Source organism: Mustela nivalis (assembly GCF_964662115.1).
Source record: "Mustela nivalis genome assembly, chromosome: 5".
Classification (NCBI taxonomy): Eukaryota; Metazoa; Chordata; class Mammalia; order Carnivora; family Mustelidae; genus Mustela; species Mustela nivalis.
In genome coordinates this window covers 78,026,019-78,040,284 of record NC_139024.1, presented here as the reverse complement: position 1 = coordinate 78,040,284, position 14,266 = coordinate 78,026,019, and the positions used below count along the sequence as shown (strand labels likewise).

The following is a 14,266-nucleotide window of genomic DNA, read 5'->3' as shown; positions in this document are numbered from 1 at the left end:
CCCCCACTCCCCCTACTTGTGTTCACTCTCTCGCTGTGTCTCTCTGTGTCAAATAAATAAAGAAAATCTTTTAAAAAAAATAAACAAGAGTTAGGGTAACATAGCAATATATTAAGTGGTACAGGGCTTTGCAGTTTATAACAGTATTCTGAAACTTCATCTTCAATCATCACAAAACTGTGTGATCTCAGTATCACCAATATTATTCTATTTTGTAGATTTCAAAAAAAAAAAAAAAAAAAAACAAGCAATGGTTAAGTAAGTTGTAAGTCGCCCAAAAGTCACAGCCAGTTTATAAGGGAACTAGAATTTAAACAAGGTCTTCTAGTTCTGAATCCAGAGCTGGGTCATTCAGTATGTCCAGGATTTTGAAAAACAGGAAGAAATAAGAAAAGCATTAAAGGCTGGATGAATAAAAAAACTGCAATGTAGGGGGAAAGCACATACTGATAAAAGCAAATGTAATACTTCAAGGCATATAAGCCATCAGTAAACTAATAGGTTTGTCACTATGTATCCTAAAAGGAACCAGGCAAAATCTTCAAAATTTAGTAATTCATAGCACATAAACCTTACCAGAATAAACATATTTGTTTTTCCTAATTGTACTTACCTTTTCTATTCTTCAGCTTTATGGGAAATAGCCGTCTGCCTTGTGTATAGATCAATAATCTTCCTAAAAGGCATAGTGAGTGAATGAAATAAATATATTGTAATTCTTGTCCTGAGTAGTAGAAGGTTTTTTGTTTATTCCCTTAAAAGAAAAGCAAACAAATACATTTATTTTAATGCTATTATATTTTAGATAATACCTATCTTCATTCCCTTCTGAACATTAAACAAGGTTGAAGTCTATAATGAAGACTCTGCTGGTGTTAAAAAGAAAAAAAAAGTTAATTAGCTTCCTTAAGATCCTATAATACCTAAATCTCTGGGGAAAAGCATTTACCACAAAATTTAGACTCAATAAAGTGTAAGATGCATACAGTATTCATTCTAAAATGGCTTAAGATTGTCAGAATTACCATGTTATCAAGAGAAACTTCAAGTTAAGGGAGGAAGTCAATAGAAAATATTACTGTTTAATTCTATCAATTAGAAGTTTATATTATAAAAAAACTGTATTTATAACCATGTTAGCAAATGAAATTAGAATCTGTAAAATACATACACCTAATATATATCATTCATCCATACATTCAAGATCTACTGAGCACCTGTTTGATTAAAGACCTTGAACTACTTGCTGGTGTCAAAAACCAGTAAGCAGCATGAAATTGGGCTTCTAATTCAGAGTATGGCAGTCGTGTATGACCAGAACTTGAGGAGGCCAGTGGTAGAGACAAGAGGCTAGAGGGTAACGGGCAGATCACAGAGGACTAAGCTGCAGAAGGAAAATGAATTTTATTATAGAGGCGACTGAAAAGATATTAAAGGATTGTAAGCATGAAAGTAATCAAATATGCATGTGAAAAACCCTGCGAGTAGCATGAAAAGTAGATGGGAGAAGGTAAAGGTCTGAAACGAGAATAAAAAAATCACGAGCGAAAACATCAGCAACAAGAACAGAAAAGGGCAGACAGATAAATATTTAGGAAAATTAAGTCAACAGGCCTTAGACAGGACTACATGGGGACTGTGAGAAAATAAGAAAATTCTCAAGTTCCTACCTCAGCATCTGGATACATAGTGAATGTTTATTCTATTTAAGTAATTTTAAAGGAGAAAGGAGCAAGAAACCAGTCTAGATATAGAATAAAGTAATTTCAATCCTTGATATTTCAATATTAAAGTACCATGGAGCACCCAGATAGATATTCTAAGTATGATATGGGTATATGGATCTGGAATTCAGTAAAGTGGCAGACTTAAATATTTCAGAGTCACCATACAGTATTTGAAACCATGAAAGTAAACGGTCTGCCACAAGAGAGAACAGATAGACTAAGATGAGAAGAAAAGGGCAAAACCCTTGTTGAGTACATACTACAAAGAAAAGAGCCTTTCCAGTGTAATGAGGATTCCTCACAAGAATAAGGAAATCCAAAAGAGAATGGTACCATGAAGAAGAGAGAAAGAGTAAACAGAGACAAAGGCTGTAAAATTAGGACAAGAAAGAGGGAAACTGATAATAGGAAATCCATGGAGCACTAGGAATTGCCTCATTTCCACTGCTGAAAAGTAAATAGGAAGTTAAGGAATGGGGCCTGGGTGTATTTAGGATACTTAGAAGAGTTTTCACTGCAGGGAAGCAAAAAAGTAAAATACATGTGAACTGGCTCAGGTCTTTATTTAAAAGGTACATAAGGAGGGTCAGATGACACAAGGGAAGTACCAACAGAAAGGGGGACACAGTAACAACTGAAGCAATATCCTAGTTCTAAAACAGAAACAAAACCCAAAGAATGCCATATAGGAACAGAAACAAGAACAAAATTACCAATCTAGAAAGTAATACCTCTTCAGTGCAATCCAAAGAAAAGGGACATTGGTAAGGGCATACAAACATGCACTTGTATGCTCAGAAGCAGGAAATTTGGGGAATTCGTATCTGCCAAGTTCCCCTTTTTTTAGTACAGTAGGATGCAAAGTCTCCTGCTGAGAGAAAAATGGGCCAGGGCAAAGCAGAGCCCTTAATAAGACTGGTGAAAGCTTCTAATAGCTATTGTGGAAACTGAAGAAAGAATATCTAAGAACATCTAAGAAAGAGGGGCGCCTGGGTGGCTCAGTGGGTTAAAACCTCTGCCTTCGGCTCAGGTCATGATCCTAGGATCCTGGGATCAAGCCCCTCGTCGGGCTCTCTGCTCAGCAGGGAGCCTGCTTCCTAGTCTCTCTCTGCTTGCCTCTCTGCCTACCTGTGATCTCTGTCTGTCAAATAAATAAATAAAATCTTTAAAAAAAAGAAAAAAAAGGATATCTAAGAAAGAGTATCTAAGAGGACACAGTTGCTATAGTTAGAAAACTATGCATGCCCACTAGATGCCGGGGTGGCTCAGTTGATTAAACATCTGCCTTCCACTCAGGTCATGATCTCATGGTTCTGGGACTGAGCCCCACCTCAGGCTCCCTGCTCAGTGGGGAGTCTGCTTCTCCCTCTCCCTCTCGCTCTCCCTCTGTGCTTTCTCCCTCAAATAAATAAAAAAAAAAATTTAAAGTAAATATCCCCATTAAGTATATAACAAATGCTCTCTGCTCAATTTCCTGAAGACCAGGGAGAATGGAAAACTGAACTGATCTAAAGACAAGAAACTGCAGACAGGAAATTCTGAAATGAAAGAGAAAGAGCAAGGATTCTGAAAGAAATAGCAAAAAGGAAGAAAAAATATTTAAAAAGCATGAAGCATGCCAAGTCTTCACTAGATAGGGAAGAGAGCAAAGCCATGATGTCCTAGTAGAATGGTGGTCAGAAAAAAAAAGAACTATATATAACATTTTAATATCAAGAAATTTTAAAAACCCATAAATTTATAAAGGAGATAGTTTATGTAAACTTATCCTTCTCCTCCTCTTGAATAAATTCTGGCTTCTGTACTTCCCCCTTTACTATACAACACTAGTTTTTGAAACTCACTTATTATTGGTCTTTCACCATTTTTCTTGCTGAGTTAAAGAATTTACCCAAGGATAAAAAAAATAAGACCTTCATATTCTCAGAGAACTTACAAAAGAGAATTCAAAAAGATTAACAAAAGTGTATAAAACACTTGTATGTAGCAGAATCTGACTACAACAGAAGATCTACTCTAATTATTCCTAGGATTTAATAAAGTGATTAAGGCCAGACTATGAAACATCTAGGGTATTTTAGCTCAGAAAGAGGACAGACAGCCAGGAATCACAGGGTGGGGTATCCAGTAATAAAACAATATGTTACAGAAATGTTCCTCCTCTTTCTAAAATGCATATAAAGGGCAATTAAATGACTAATATACCAGAGGAAAGAATAAGAAGCTTAGTATTGCAATATAACAGACTAGGACAGATACTCTAGTATAAACTGAAGAGCTGCATGTAAGAATCTATATGCTAATGCATTAATTTCAAATGTACAGCTGTTATTAAAGTCATGCTGTGTCTTTTAAAATTTGTGAAAATATTTTACATTAGCACAAGTGATCTAATTTACCATGCTACTGAACATTAAAAAGTGAGTTACTAAGCTATTAGTCAAAGGTATCATCTTTAAAAGTATGTAACGAAGGAAACAATACTTACCACAATGCTTTGAATGACCCAAAATCTCACCAGCTTTCATGGCTTCACACAACTCAAAGTACTGAATACACTGCTGAACTGCTGTAGTTATCTAATAAAATAATAACTTATTAATTCTAGAAATTTACAGCCCCCAAGCTCAAGCAGTTAAAAAAAAAATAGTTAAGGTTCTAAAACTATGCTGGAAAAAATATTTAACAAAAATATTTAAAATAATACCTTTCCAGGCCACTGAAGCTCAGGATCCCAGTTATATTTTAATTATGGCATCATTCTGGGAAACACCACAAAAACATGTGGACCAACAATATTGCTATATTGTCAGTGTCAATGGATAAAAATAGATTCATACTTCTACTTTATAGTGAAAGATGCAAAAAATTCTGTGACCATGACTTTAAGAACTCTTGCCAATATCCCCAGTTCACTTGCCTTAGAGTCTTTTCTTCCTATCTAGCCAACAGAATATGAACTAGATCAAGCCTTCTGTTCCCTATGGAGCATTCCTTTATATATTCAGTAGAGGCAAGTATCAAAAGATTTGTGTCTGTGTGAGTGTATAAATTTTAAAGTATACATGGCCCAACTTTTGAAAGGAAACATTGGGAAAAATGAATACAAACTCTATCCCCACTTTTCATAAGTGAAGATCAGATTTTGTGCATGTATAGTGGAAATTTTATGACCATTCCAAGCATTTGTCTTTTGCTTTATAGGAGTTCCTCACACGAACGTTAATGACAGCAGTATGTTTGGCACAATGATCTGCTAAATCATTTCTTCTATCATCTCCCTCATACCTTCAGCATTTTTTGCAACTGTTGAATGTCTGCACTGTCCTGTAGAATGGCTACTAGCTCTATGTGGCTACTAAAATCTTGTAATTAGGGAAATTGAGGGAAGTGGGCATTTTTGAACTTTCTTTCATTGTCATTTAAAATTAATACATGGTTAGTGGCTACTCTGCAATCTATTACGTTTATGTAATAATACATTTACAAAATTTCAAGTAGGATAGCATTAGGGAAGACAATGTATGTATGTGCTGTCAATTTTTTTTAAGATTTTATTTATTTATTTATTTACTCACTTACTTACTTAACGTATTTGAGAGAGAGCCTGTGCACAAGCATAGAGTGGAGGAGCAGAGGGAGAAGCAGACTCCCTGCTGAGCAGGTAGCCCAATGTGGGTGTCCATTCCCAGGACCCTGAGATCATGACCTGAGCCGAAGGCAGAGGCTTAACTGACTGAGCCACCCACATGCCCCCTGCATTGTCAACTTAAGAGCTGAGAAAGCTGAGAGCTTTATTTTCATAGCATTGTAAAGTCATGAGGTACCTGAAAAGCATTTTGTCTATCAGCATATTTAAATTATTATTTTAACAACTTCATTCTTTGTCCTATCTACCCTTAAGGGAATGGCTTCTGAAATGGCTTTATGTAGTGTATTTCCTTTTTCTTGCCCTCTCAAAGTCATTTAAAAAAATACTGACAACTAGAATTTAACTTTCCTCTTGGTTTTGCACATGCCCGTTTTTTTTTAACTTCCCTCTTTTGCCCTCCCTCCATCTTAGGAGTTAGCAATTAAGAGTACCTGAGTTGCCATCCCTCCTCTATTAATATGAACTTACATATTTTTTAAGTTTAGGAAAGCTTTTTAAGAGAAAATGAGGTTTAAGTTGAAATCTCAAGCAAGTTTGACCCATTACATACAGGAAATATTTTATATAAAGTTCTTTATAATAAAATAACTATTTTCAGATTGATTATTGTATAATTAATCCTTAAAAATCTGTTATTTTAAAAAATAATCTATCAGAAACCTTTGCAATACTTCTACCTGAGCCCCTGCAATAGCAACAATGAAATAGTTGTAGGACAAACCATGGAGAGGGTGAATCATTGATGTTTCTCTTCCTTTCCTCTATTTTGACAAGATCAGTCTATATTCATATGGCAAAAATCTTCATTTAAAATAGGAATGGGAGGGGGAAATGGAATGTAGAAGAAATTTATTTCAATTCACTAAACATTTTTAAACACTACTTTTTTAGGATTTATCTGAGAGACAGGAAAAGAGCATCTGTATAGGTAGGGGGAAGGGAGAGGGGGAGAGAGAAAGAATCTCCAACAGACTCCCTGCTGAGTTTGGAGCTTCCCTCTGTTACAGAGCATGACCTGAGCCCAAGAGTCATTCGCTGTACTGACTGAGCCACCCAGGCACCCCCAAAGAGGTACCACTTCTGCTATAAATCCCCACCCCATTCTTCAGCATTCCTCTCTTCTCCTTTCTGAAATTCAATGCTCTTGATTCTCAAACAAACACAAAAAATTGTTCTTTCCTTATATGCTACACTCACCCAGAAGTTCACAACTCCAGAAATATTTCCCTTGCCCTTTAAACTGAAGATTCTAGCTACAAAAATCATACTTATTATTTCAAAGTCACATTGGTTGGAAAAATACTTTAATAAATTTCACATTTTATATTTGCCAATTATTATCATATTTGATTGCTTTTTGATTCCTTTCAATGCCTTTACACACTATTCTACGAATAGCAATAAACATAGAAAATTTTGCTAATGTATTTTACTATATTAGTTTATATTTAATATAACTTGAATTAATTTTTGTAAATGCAAAAGCACTTATCATTCTGAGTTTTTCATACAACTTTCAGTCAAAAGCATGGGTATATTTTATAGAACTAACTCCCCTACAAATAACTGACCTGAATTAAGTTACTATACTTAAAAATAAGGCTCATCTCAAACTAGCTTATTACATCTCAATTTACTATGTAACTATGGATTTCCTAATTGTTATCCTGACTATAATTTAAGTCTCTACTTTTATCCTTTTATGTTTCACAGAATGCTAGTTTTAAAAAATCACATAAAAGGGGGATTGCCTCATCAACCAAGATTAATTATCACTCAACTTTGCACATTTAACTTATTACATCATATATCTTTGTGTGATATTATTTCTCAACATAAGGACAGAAACAGACTTACCAGGGATTTATATTTCTTTTCAAGAAGTCTCAGTACTATAGTTCTGCTATAAGATGCATGCTAAAATTAGGAGAAAATGATAAATTTAATATTCAAGTTATACTAAAGTCTATTTTTCCTGCATCATTTCTAATAACATAAATTACCAACAACAGTTTTAAATTACTGTAATCAGTACAAAGCAGATTTTTCTATGTACAGTAGATTATGAGCAGAGTAATCACAAGAATGCAAATGATATGAAAAAACTATGGATCATTTATTGACAGACCAGCAGAAAAAATACTCTATCCCTCAATTGCAACCAGTTTCTGTGCTAAGTTATTTTAAAACCATTATCAACACCCAAATCTGAAGGAAAGATAGAAAAGCTGGGGTGGGGAAGATCACATCCCTCCAAATAAAAAGGATACTCTACTATCTACATATGTAGAACTCATGCTATATCTACATATAAGCATGAAATGCTCTGAAGTACAGTATCTTAATCATTTTCTGACAATCATATATTTTTAAGTAATTCAAAGTACCGAAAAATAGTTTTCTCCTTAAGGCTAAACATAATAGAATTAAGAATTGCTTTTTATGCATTGCATAAAGGGGAGACTATACATAAATATTACTGAATATATTAGATATCATGTGTTTTCAATGCAGCTTCTTCATTTTACCTAGTAAAAACTATCAAACAGTATTATAGTTGATAAAAACTATCAGAATTCTGGGAAATAGAGTTTAACTAAATGGGGAGTGGTTAATTGAGATTTAACAGAAACCATGTGTTTTAACCCTAGTGGCTTAAAATGTTTTTAAAAATGATTAATCCTTTTTTCAGCTTTAAAAGAGAAATGTTAACCAACAATCCAACTTTTGACCATGTTCTGAAAGGAAATCCTCATAGGGCATACCGTTAGACCAGTCACTATACTATATCCCTCAAGCCAACTTCAGCTGCCGCCTGACTTGGTACGTGAAATTTTACCCAACAGTCATACCCATTCATTTATATATTATCTATGGATGCTTTGGGCTTACAACAGAATTGAGAGGATGCAGAGACAGTAGAGCCCACAAAACCAAAAATTTACTGTATGGCCCTTTAGAAAGTCAGCCAGCCTCTCACTTATATGAGTATAGGATAATGTGATGAATTTTCATTAATACTAGAATACACTAAGGAGCTAACTTTTTTTTAAGGAATTTTCTGTTGGTTACGTGATCTGCTGCATACTCTTGAAAATCACGTACTAACAATAAAAAAGATTAAGTAAAAAAATAAACAGAATAGCATTTGTTTTTCTTTTAAAGATTTTATTTATTTGTCAGAGAGAGAGCGCACAAGCAGGGGGAGTGGCAGGCAGAGGGAGAAGTAGGCTCCCCACTGAGCAAGGAGCCCAAAATGGGGCTCAATCCTAAAACTCTGAGCTGAAGGCAGACACTTAAATAACTAAGCCACCCATGTGTTCCAACATAATAGGATTTATTAAAGATCTAAACCAATAAATTTGTAAGCGCATATAACTACATAACCAAAATAGTTATATCTGTGTTGTAGAAATTTAATTTGCACTTTTACTTATTTCACATGTTTTCTACAAATATATGATTTGATACTTAAAAATTAAAAACAAAATGTCAGATGTAACAAAGGGTTCAAGTTAATTAAATTGAGCAAACACTTACCAACCATAAACATAAACAGCCCAGGTAAGGGCTAAACCCTGAACAAAACTAGGTTTTGGTTAATTAGGCATTACTATACAGTTTAGATAACAAAAGGCAAAATAAAAATAAAAATAAGCCATTAACCAGGTAATGACCAAACTGTGCCAAGCAGTAAATAAACATGTTGCCGCTCTGCATGGCAAGTCACGCCCCCACTTTCCACCCCACAGCAACAAATAGATAATGCCTAGCAGACCAGTTTTTGAGGGACAAACATAGGAGAATAATAAGCCAACACTGCAGCTACTATGACACAGACCACTCTTACTCCACAGCAGATGAGGGAGGTAACAGCATAAGGATCTCTTTTACTTTTAAATTAGTTTGAGTTCCAGAACAGTAATGAGCTCCTCTGGAAATCACTGGCATTCGGACATTAAACATTTTCCAAACTATATGCTCAGGAGGAAGCAAATGAAAGGGTATTTTCAGACATACATCCTAAGTCAGAGAAAAATGAACACTGAATTCACGTTATACCATATCTGCTTTAAAAATCTGAAGCTTTTAAACTAAAAAAGACTAGATTTTGGATAGATCATTCAGCTTACTAGACTCAAATAGATTATCATTTAAAATTCTAGTGTGGCTCTGTCACTTACTAGGTGAACAATCCTGAGTAAGTTACTTCTCCATGCCTCAGCTGCCACATCAGTAAAATGGGGTAATAATACCATTTATCTCATAGATTTTCGTAAGATTTAAATGAGTTACCTTTGTAAAAGTGATTAGAACTCTCAGCACACTGTAAAAACTGGAATGTTAGCTATTCTTTGTAACAATACAGCAATGCACTGAAAAGTATAAAAACATTCCATTTTTTTCTTACCATCCACTTTTTGAACCACACAGCCTTGGTATCAACCAATGCAAAAAAGTAAACTGGATCCAAAATCTTTTGTGTTACAAGATGGCTCTGATCATGTTTAACTGATAATAAGGACAAAGTATTTTCCACAATTTCTTCCATATACCTTGAAGTTTGGGAATGAGACAGTTTTAGAAAACAACAAATGCTATAACACATATACACATAGTACCAGTGATATATATTATATTTATGGAATAACAAAGTGAAAATTTTTAGAAACAACTTTTTTTTGTTTCAGCTAATGGTAGAGGTGGGATTCACACCCAATTTCCTCCTGCTTTTTATAAAACATATGTTCTTTCTACTCCAACATTGGCTCTCCAAACATAACTTTCCTCTTTAGACATACAGTTGCTCCTACAACCTTATTAAAAAATTTTAGAACTGAATGGAAAAAGTTTAAAAAACACTTAAGGAACTTGTCCAAAGTAGCAAAGACCAACAGTAAAAGAACTGGAGGTTATAACAACCTCATTTTGCTTTCTTGTGATAAATAAATGGTATAAAATGATATTTGCACAGAGCCATTCATGTAGGAAAGTACAAAACATGAAAAGCTAAGTAAACTTATGAATCCCTTCCCAAAAACTAAGTCAATTAAGACTGTCTCTATTCTTTCTCCTTGTAATGTACGCAGGACAGTAACACCCCTATATTTTATATTGGCATAAATTGGAGGACTTACTTTTCTGGGTGACGAATCCAGAAAGATGGAGCCTCTTTCTGATACTCATTTAGAAGACGAACCTGAAAAGCAGTGCATAACAGTTCTCAAAAATGAGAAATCTTAAATATAGAACTGCTTAAATTTTTAAAAAAGCATATAGCAAGTGAATACCTTTTTAAGTAAGCAGATCACATTAGGATTACTTGTATCTATACCAGTTGAGAGAGTAGGAATATGATTTTCTCTAGAAAGAAAGTGTAACTTCAAATATTTAGCTGAAAAGAAAAATTTAAAACTATGATTATCACTCATTTATAGTGTTATCTGAAAAGTTGTTTCCTATCCATTTTCTTAAGCACAAAAAATTTTAATAAACATACCTAGGCTTGTATAAATCTCCTTGGTCATATGTAATGGTGAAAGAGTAAATGTCTGTGCATAGAATTTTAAAATCCGGTCCTGTGGAAGTGAAAAGATTTGCATCAGAGATTCTTACACAAATAGAATAGAGATGAAAAAACCATTTTTCACATAGTGAAAAACTTAGAAACTAAACAGAATAACTATTCAGAAACTTGAGTAGAAATGCACTTATAAACAAGACCACAATTATGTTGGCCAGTAAAAAGTAAAATTGACCAAAACTACATGGGGGGAGAGAGAGTCAGGTTTAAGAGCTAGAGTAAGGTATAATGAGAGGGTATCAAGGGAAAAGTAGGTATACTGACTGGTTAAAAAGGAAAACAAACAAAAAATACTCCACTCCTTTCCAAATTCAACATTTGTTGTTTTTTTACATTGTTTACATGGGTAGTTTCAGTAAATTGACACTTAAGACTCTAATATTTTGCCTATTCCCAAGAAAAGTATTATTTAACACACTTTCCAAATTTATATTATTAAAACCCAAAGTAGGGAAAAAAAATCTAAAAGTAGAAACTATCACAACACAAATGAATTAAATGTTCATAGATGTAGCTGGAAAAGTACTTGGCACTAGTCCATACTTACAAATGATAGCTACCATTTTAATTTTGCCAACTTTAATATTATGATGAAATTAACCCTAATTGTGAAATTCAATATTCCATTAAAGAAATATATATGATCTCCTCAAGTGCTCTACTCTGGGATGGGGAATGGGGGCGGGGAACTTTGCCTATATCAAATGTTAGCAAAATCAGAAAAAAAATGGTTACACAAATGATCAAAAATTTCTAGTAACCCAAGGGAATTCCTACTGAATAGAGGATATTAAATATCTTAGAAAGCTTATTTTTATAGTTGCAGCAATTGATAAGTATCTGCCACATTCTTCAAACATGACAGGCTTCATTCAGTTACAAGCAGGAGTCCTCTAAAAGAGGAAATGAAAAAAACAGAATCAACTCAAGAATCTGGATCAAGCATAAATTCAAAATCAAAAGTATGCCATGCCTTGTTTTTCTACTCCAATATGATGGGTTCTGTTACCTTTCCCCTCCATAACAACTTTTTCCAATTTTATTAAACACTGATAACACTTTTGCTGAATAATCTATAATGGCTAAACAAAGCCACTTATATTGACCCATTAGGATATTTACTGTTTATAAAGTTGTTACATAATTTTTTAAATAATAAAAAGAAAACTATCTGACCACTATTCTTTGTTAAGAAAAAAAATACAGGGAGAAAGTACCCCTGGGGATAAAAATATATGTTTATAAAAAATAAAAAATTTTAAAAAAAAATACAGAGAAATTTACAACTGTATTTCCTTGAAATGTAAAAAGTGACCCTGAAATATCTTTTTCCTTTTTCAAGTTCTTGGATCACTGAGTTTTTACATTAGTCTGCATCATCACCTGGTGACAGTAAAGTTGAACTGTGTCCAGGTATTAGGTAATTGAACACATTTTCCCCCCTTATAAAAACAGCAAACCACTTGTTTCCAAACCACTTCAGTTTACCAGTATAATTTTATCTTCATTGATGGAAGAATGTGATTTTCAACAGATAAATGTATTGAGATTCTTTTTTCTTTAATAATTGCTTACTGTCTGACTCCTCTACTAGAATGTAAGTTCTATGAAGGCAAAGACTTCTGTCTTGCTCAGTGTGTTTTCAGCATCTAAACTAGAATGCTGCACATTGTTGGTAATCAACACATATTTGCTGAAGAGCTAACAAAATGTAACTCTTGTGCTAACATCTTAAATTCTGTAGAAAGCACCATAACAATTTTAAAGCCAACTTTTTCTTTCCTGACATATCAGTTAAGAAAAAGATCCACTAAATCTAAATTTGCATTTAAATGTGAATATGGGATATGGTAGGATTTTTTTTTAATTTACATCACTGATATAACCAATACAACAACTATACTTTTTATTATAGTTTTACTCACATGATAGTATTCCTGAGAAGGTATAAAAGTATCATTTTTTATATTCAATAATTTCTCTACTGACTTCATAATTTTTAGAATTTTATATATTTATGATTCATCTCAATTATCTTCTAAACTTAGCTTTAGTTTTCTTCCTCTTTTTAAGCAATTAAGCAATCTCTAAAAAACATTTAAATGCATAAGGAAAATGCTTATGATTCAGTTAGAATAAATTCTAATCATTTTAAGTTCAAAGTTTCATATGTCATGAATTCTTTAAAAAATGCTTTAAGTAGACTTTTAAGTACTTTTCTTAATTCAAAACAAAACACGAATATTTGGATATCCCTTTACAAGATAAAACAATGCGCAAGGTTACAGTCTACTATTATTTGGCAGTGAAGTGTGATATTAATCACACTGGGAGTCTAATCATGAAATAGTAAGTTAATGTCTTTAAAGAAAATCTTTATAACTCAAAAGCTGGAATTGAAATTCCATGAATAATAAATACACTATTAAAAAAAATAATTCCAGTTGCTTATAGAATGATGGGAAAACAAATATTTTTAAAAAAATATTTCTATCAGCATCTTCTTACACTAAACACAGGATCAGGATCTGAAAGACACACTGTCAGTTTTTCACAAAGAGTCGTCCAATTTTCACAGTTCAAAACATCAGATGGTGGAGCTGAACATAACGTTTGCAAGGCTTCATATCTCACCTATAATTTAAAAGATTTTTATTAATACCCAGCCACTAGGATACCACCAATACTGAAAAGCAGTCTAGATGATTGTCTTAAAGAGCCAAATGATGAAAATCAGAGGTTTTTTTATAAAACAATTTTTGAGAACTCATTTCTTTTAAACTAAGCGTTAAACAGAAAAAAAATAGGTTGTCACTTTACATAAAGCAAAAATTATAAACTAACTTCTGGAGATTCTAGGTCATATATCTAAGTGAAAGAGGAAGAAGGACAGTGGCCAAATCTGAATCACCAGGGCAAGGTTTTCCTACTTAAGTAGGCACCCCTAGGTGGTCCTATAGTTTGAGGGCCTTAATTTTAAAATTAGCATAATATGCCCCTGGTGAAACATCCCCATTCCAGAATATAGGAACAATTTTCACAAAAGAATTAACTTGGACTAGTTTTCGATGCTATACCATGTTTTCTGACATTCTAGACACTGAGGTAGGAAAAGTCAACAGTGTGATATAAAACTGATTATCTACATTTTCAGGGAAAACTTACTTTTTAATCATTCTTTGCAAAATCAAATCAGAATTCACCCAAAACAGTATGACCCAAAGGAAAGCAGTAAAAAATAGCTCTACTCCAGTCATGAATGGAGCAAGACTTCTCCCCCACCACTCTCCAACCAGTGAGTAA

The 14,266-nt window shown here is 33.5% G+C and overlaps 1 protein-coding gene across 2 annotated transcripts in view; it reads right to left on the bottom strand.

Moving 5' to 3' along the window:
- The window catches only part of TBC1D32 (TBC1 domain family member 32), a 248,907-nt gene that overhangs the window by 208,293 nt on the left and 26,348 nt on the right, over window positions 1-14,266 (bottom strand). For both annotated transcript variants that reach the window (XM_082730010.1, XM_082730011.1), the window contains exons 6-13: window positions 13,472-13,597; window positions 10,880-10,958; window positions 10,671-10,774; window positions 10,518-10,579; window positions 9,791-9,935; window positions 7,237-7,296; window positions 4,216-4,306; window positions 614-754 (exon numbers count right to left, since the gene is read on the bottom strand). In XM_082730010.1, the coding sequence (XP_082586136.1) occupies window positions 614-754; window positions 4,216-4,306; window positions 7,237-7,296; window positions 9,791-9,935; window positions 10,518-10,579; window positions 10,671-10,774; window positions 10,880-10,958; window positions 13,472-13,597 (808 nt within the window). The remainder of the gene's footprint in view (window positions 1-613; window positions 755-4,215; window positions 4,307-7,236; window positions 7,297-9,790; window positions 9,936-10,517; window positions 10,580-10,670; window positions 10,775-10,879; window positions 10,959-13,471; window positions 13,598-14,266) is intronic.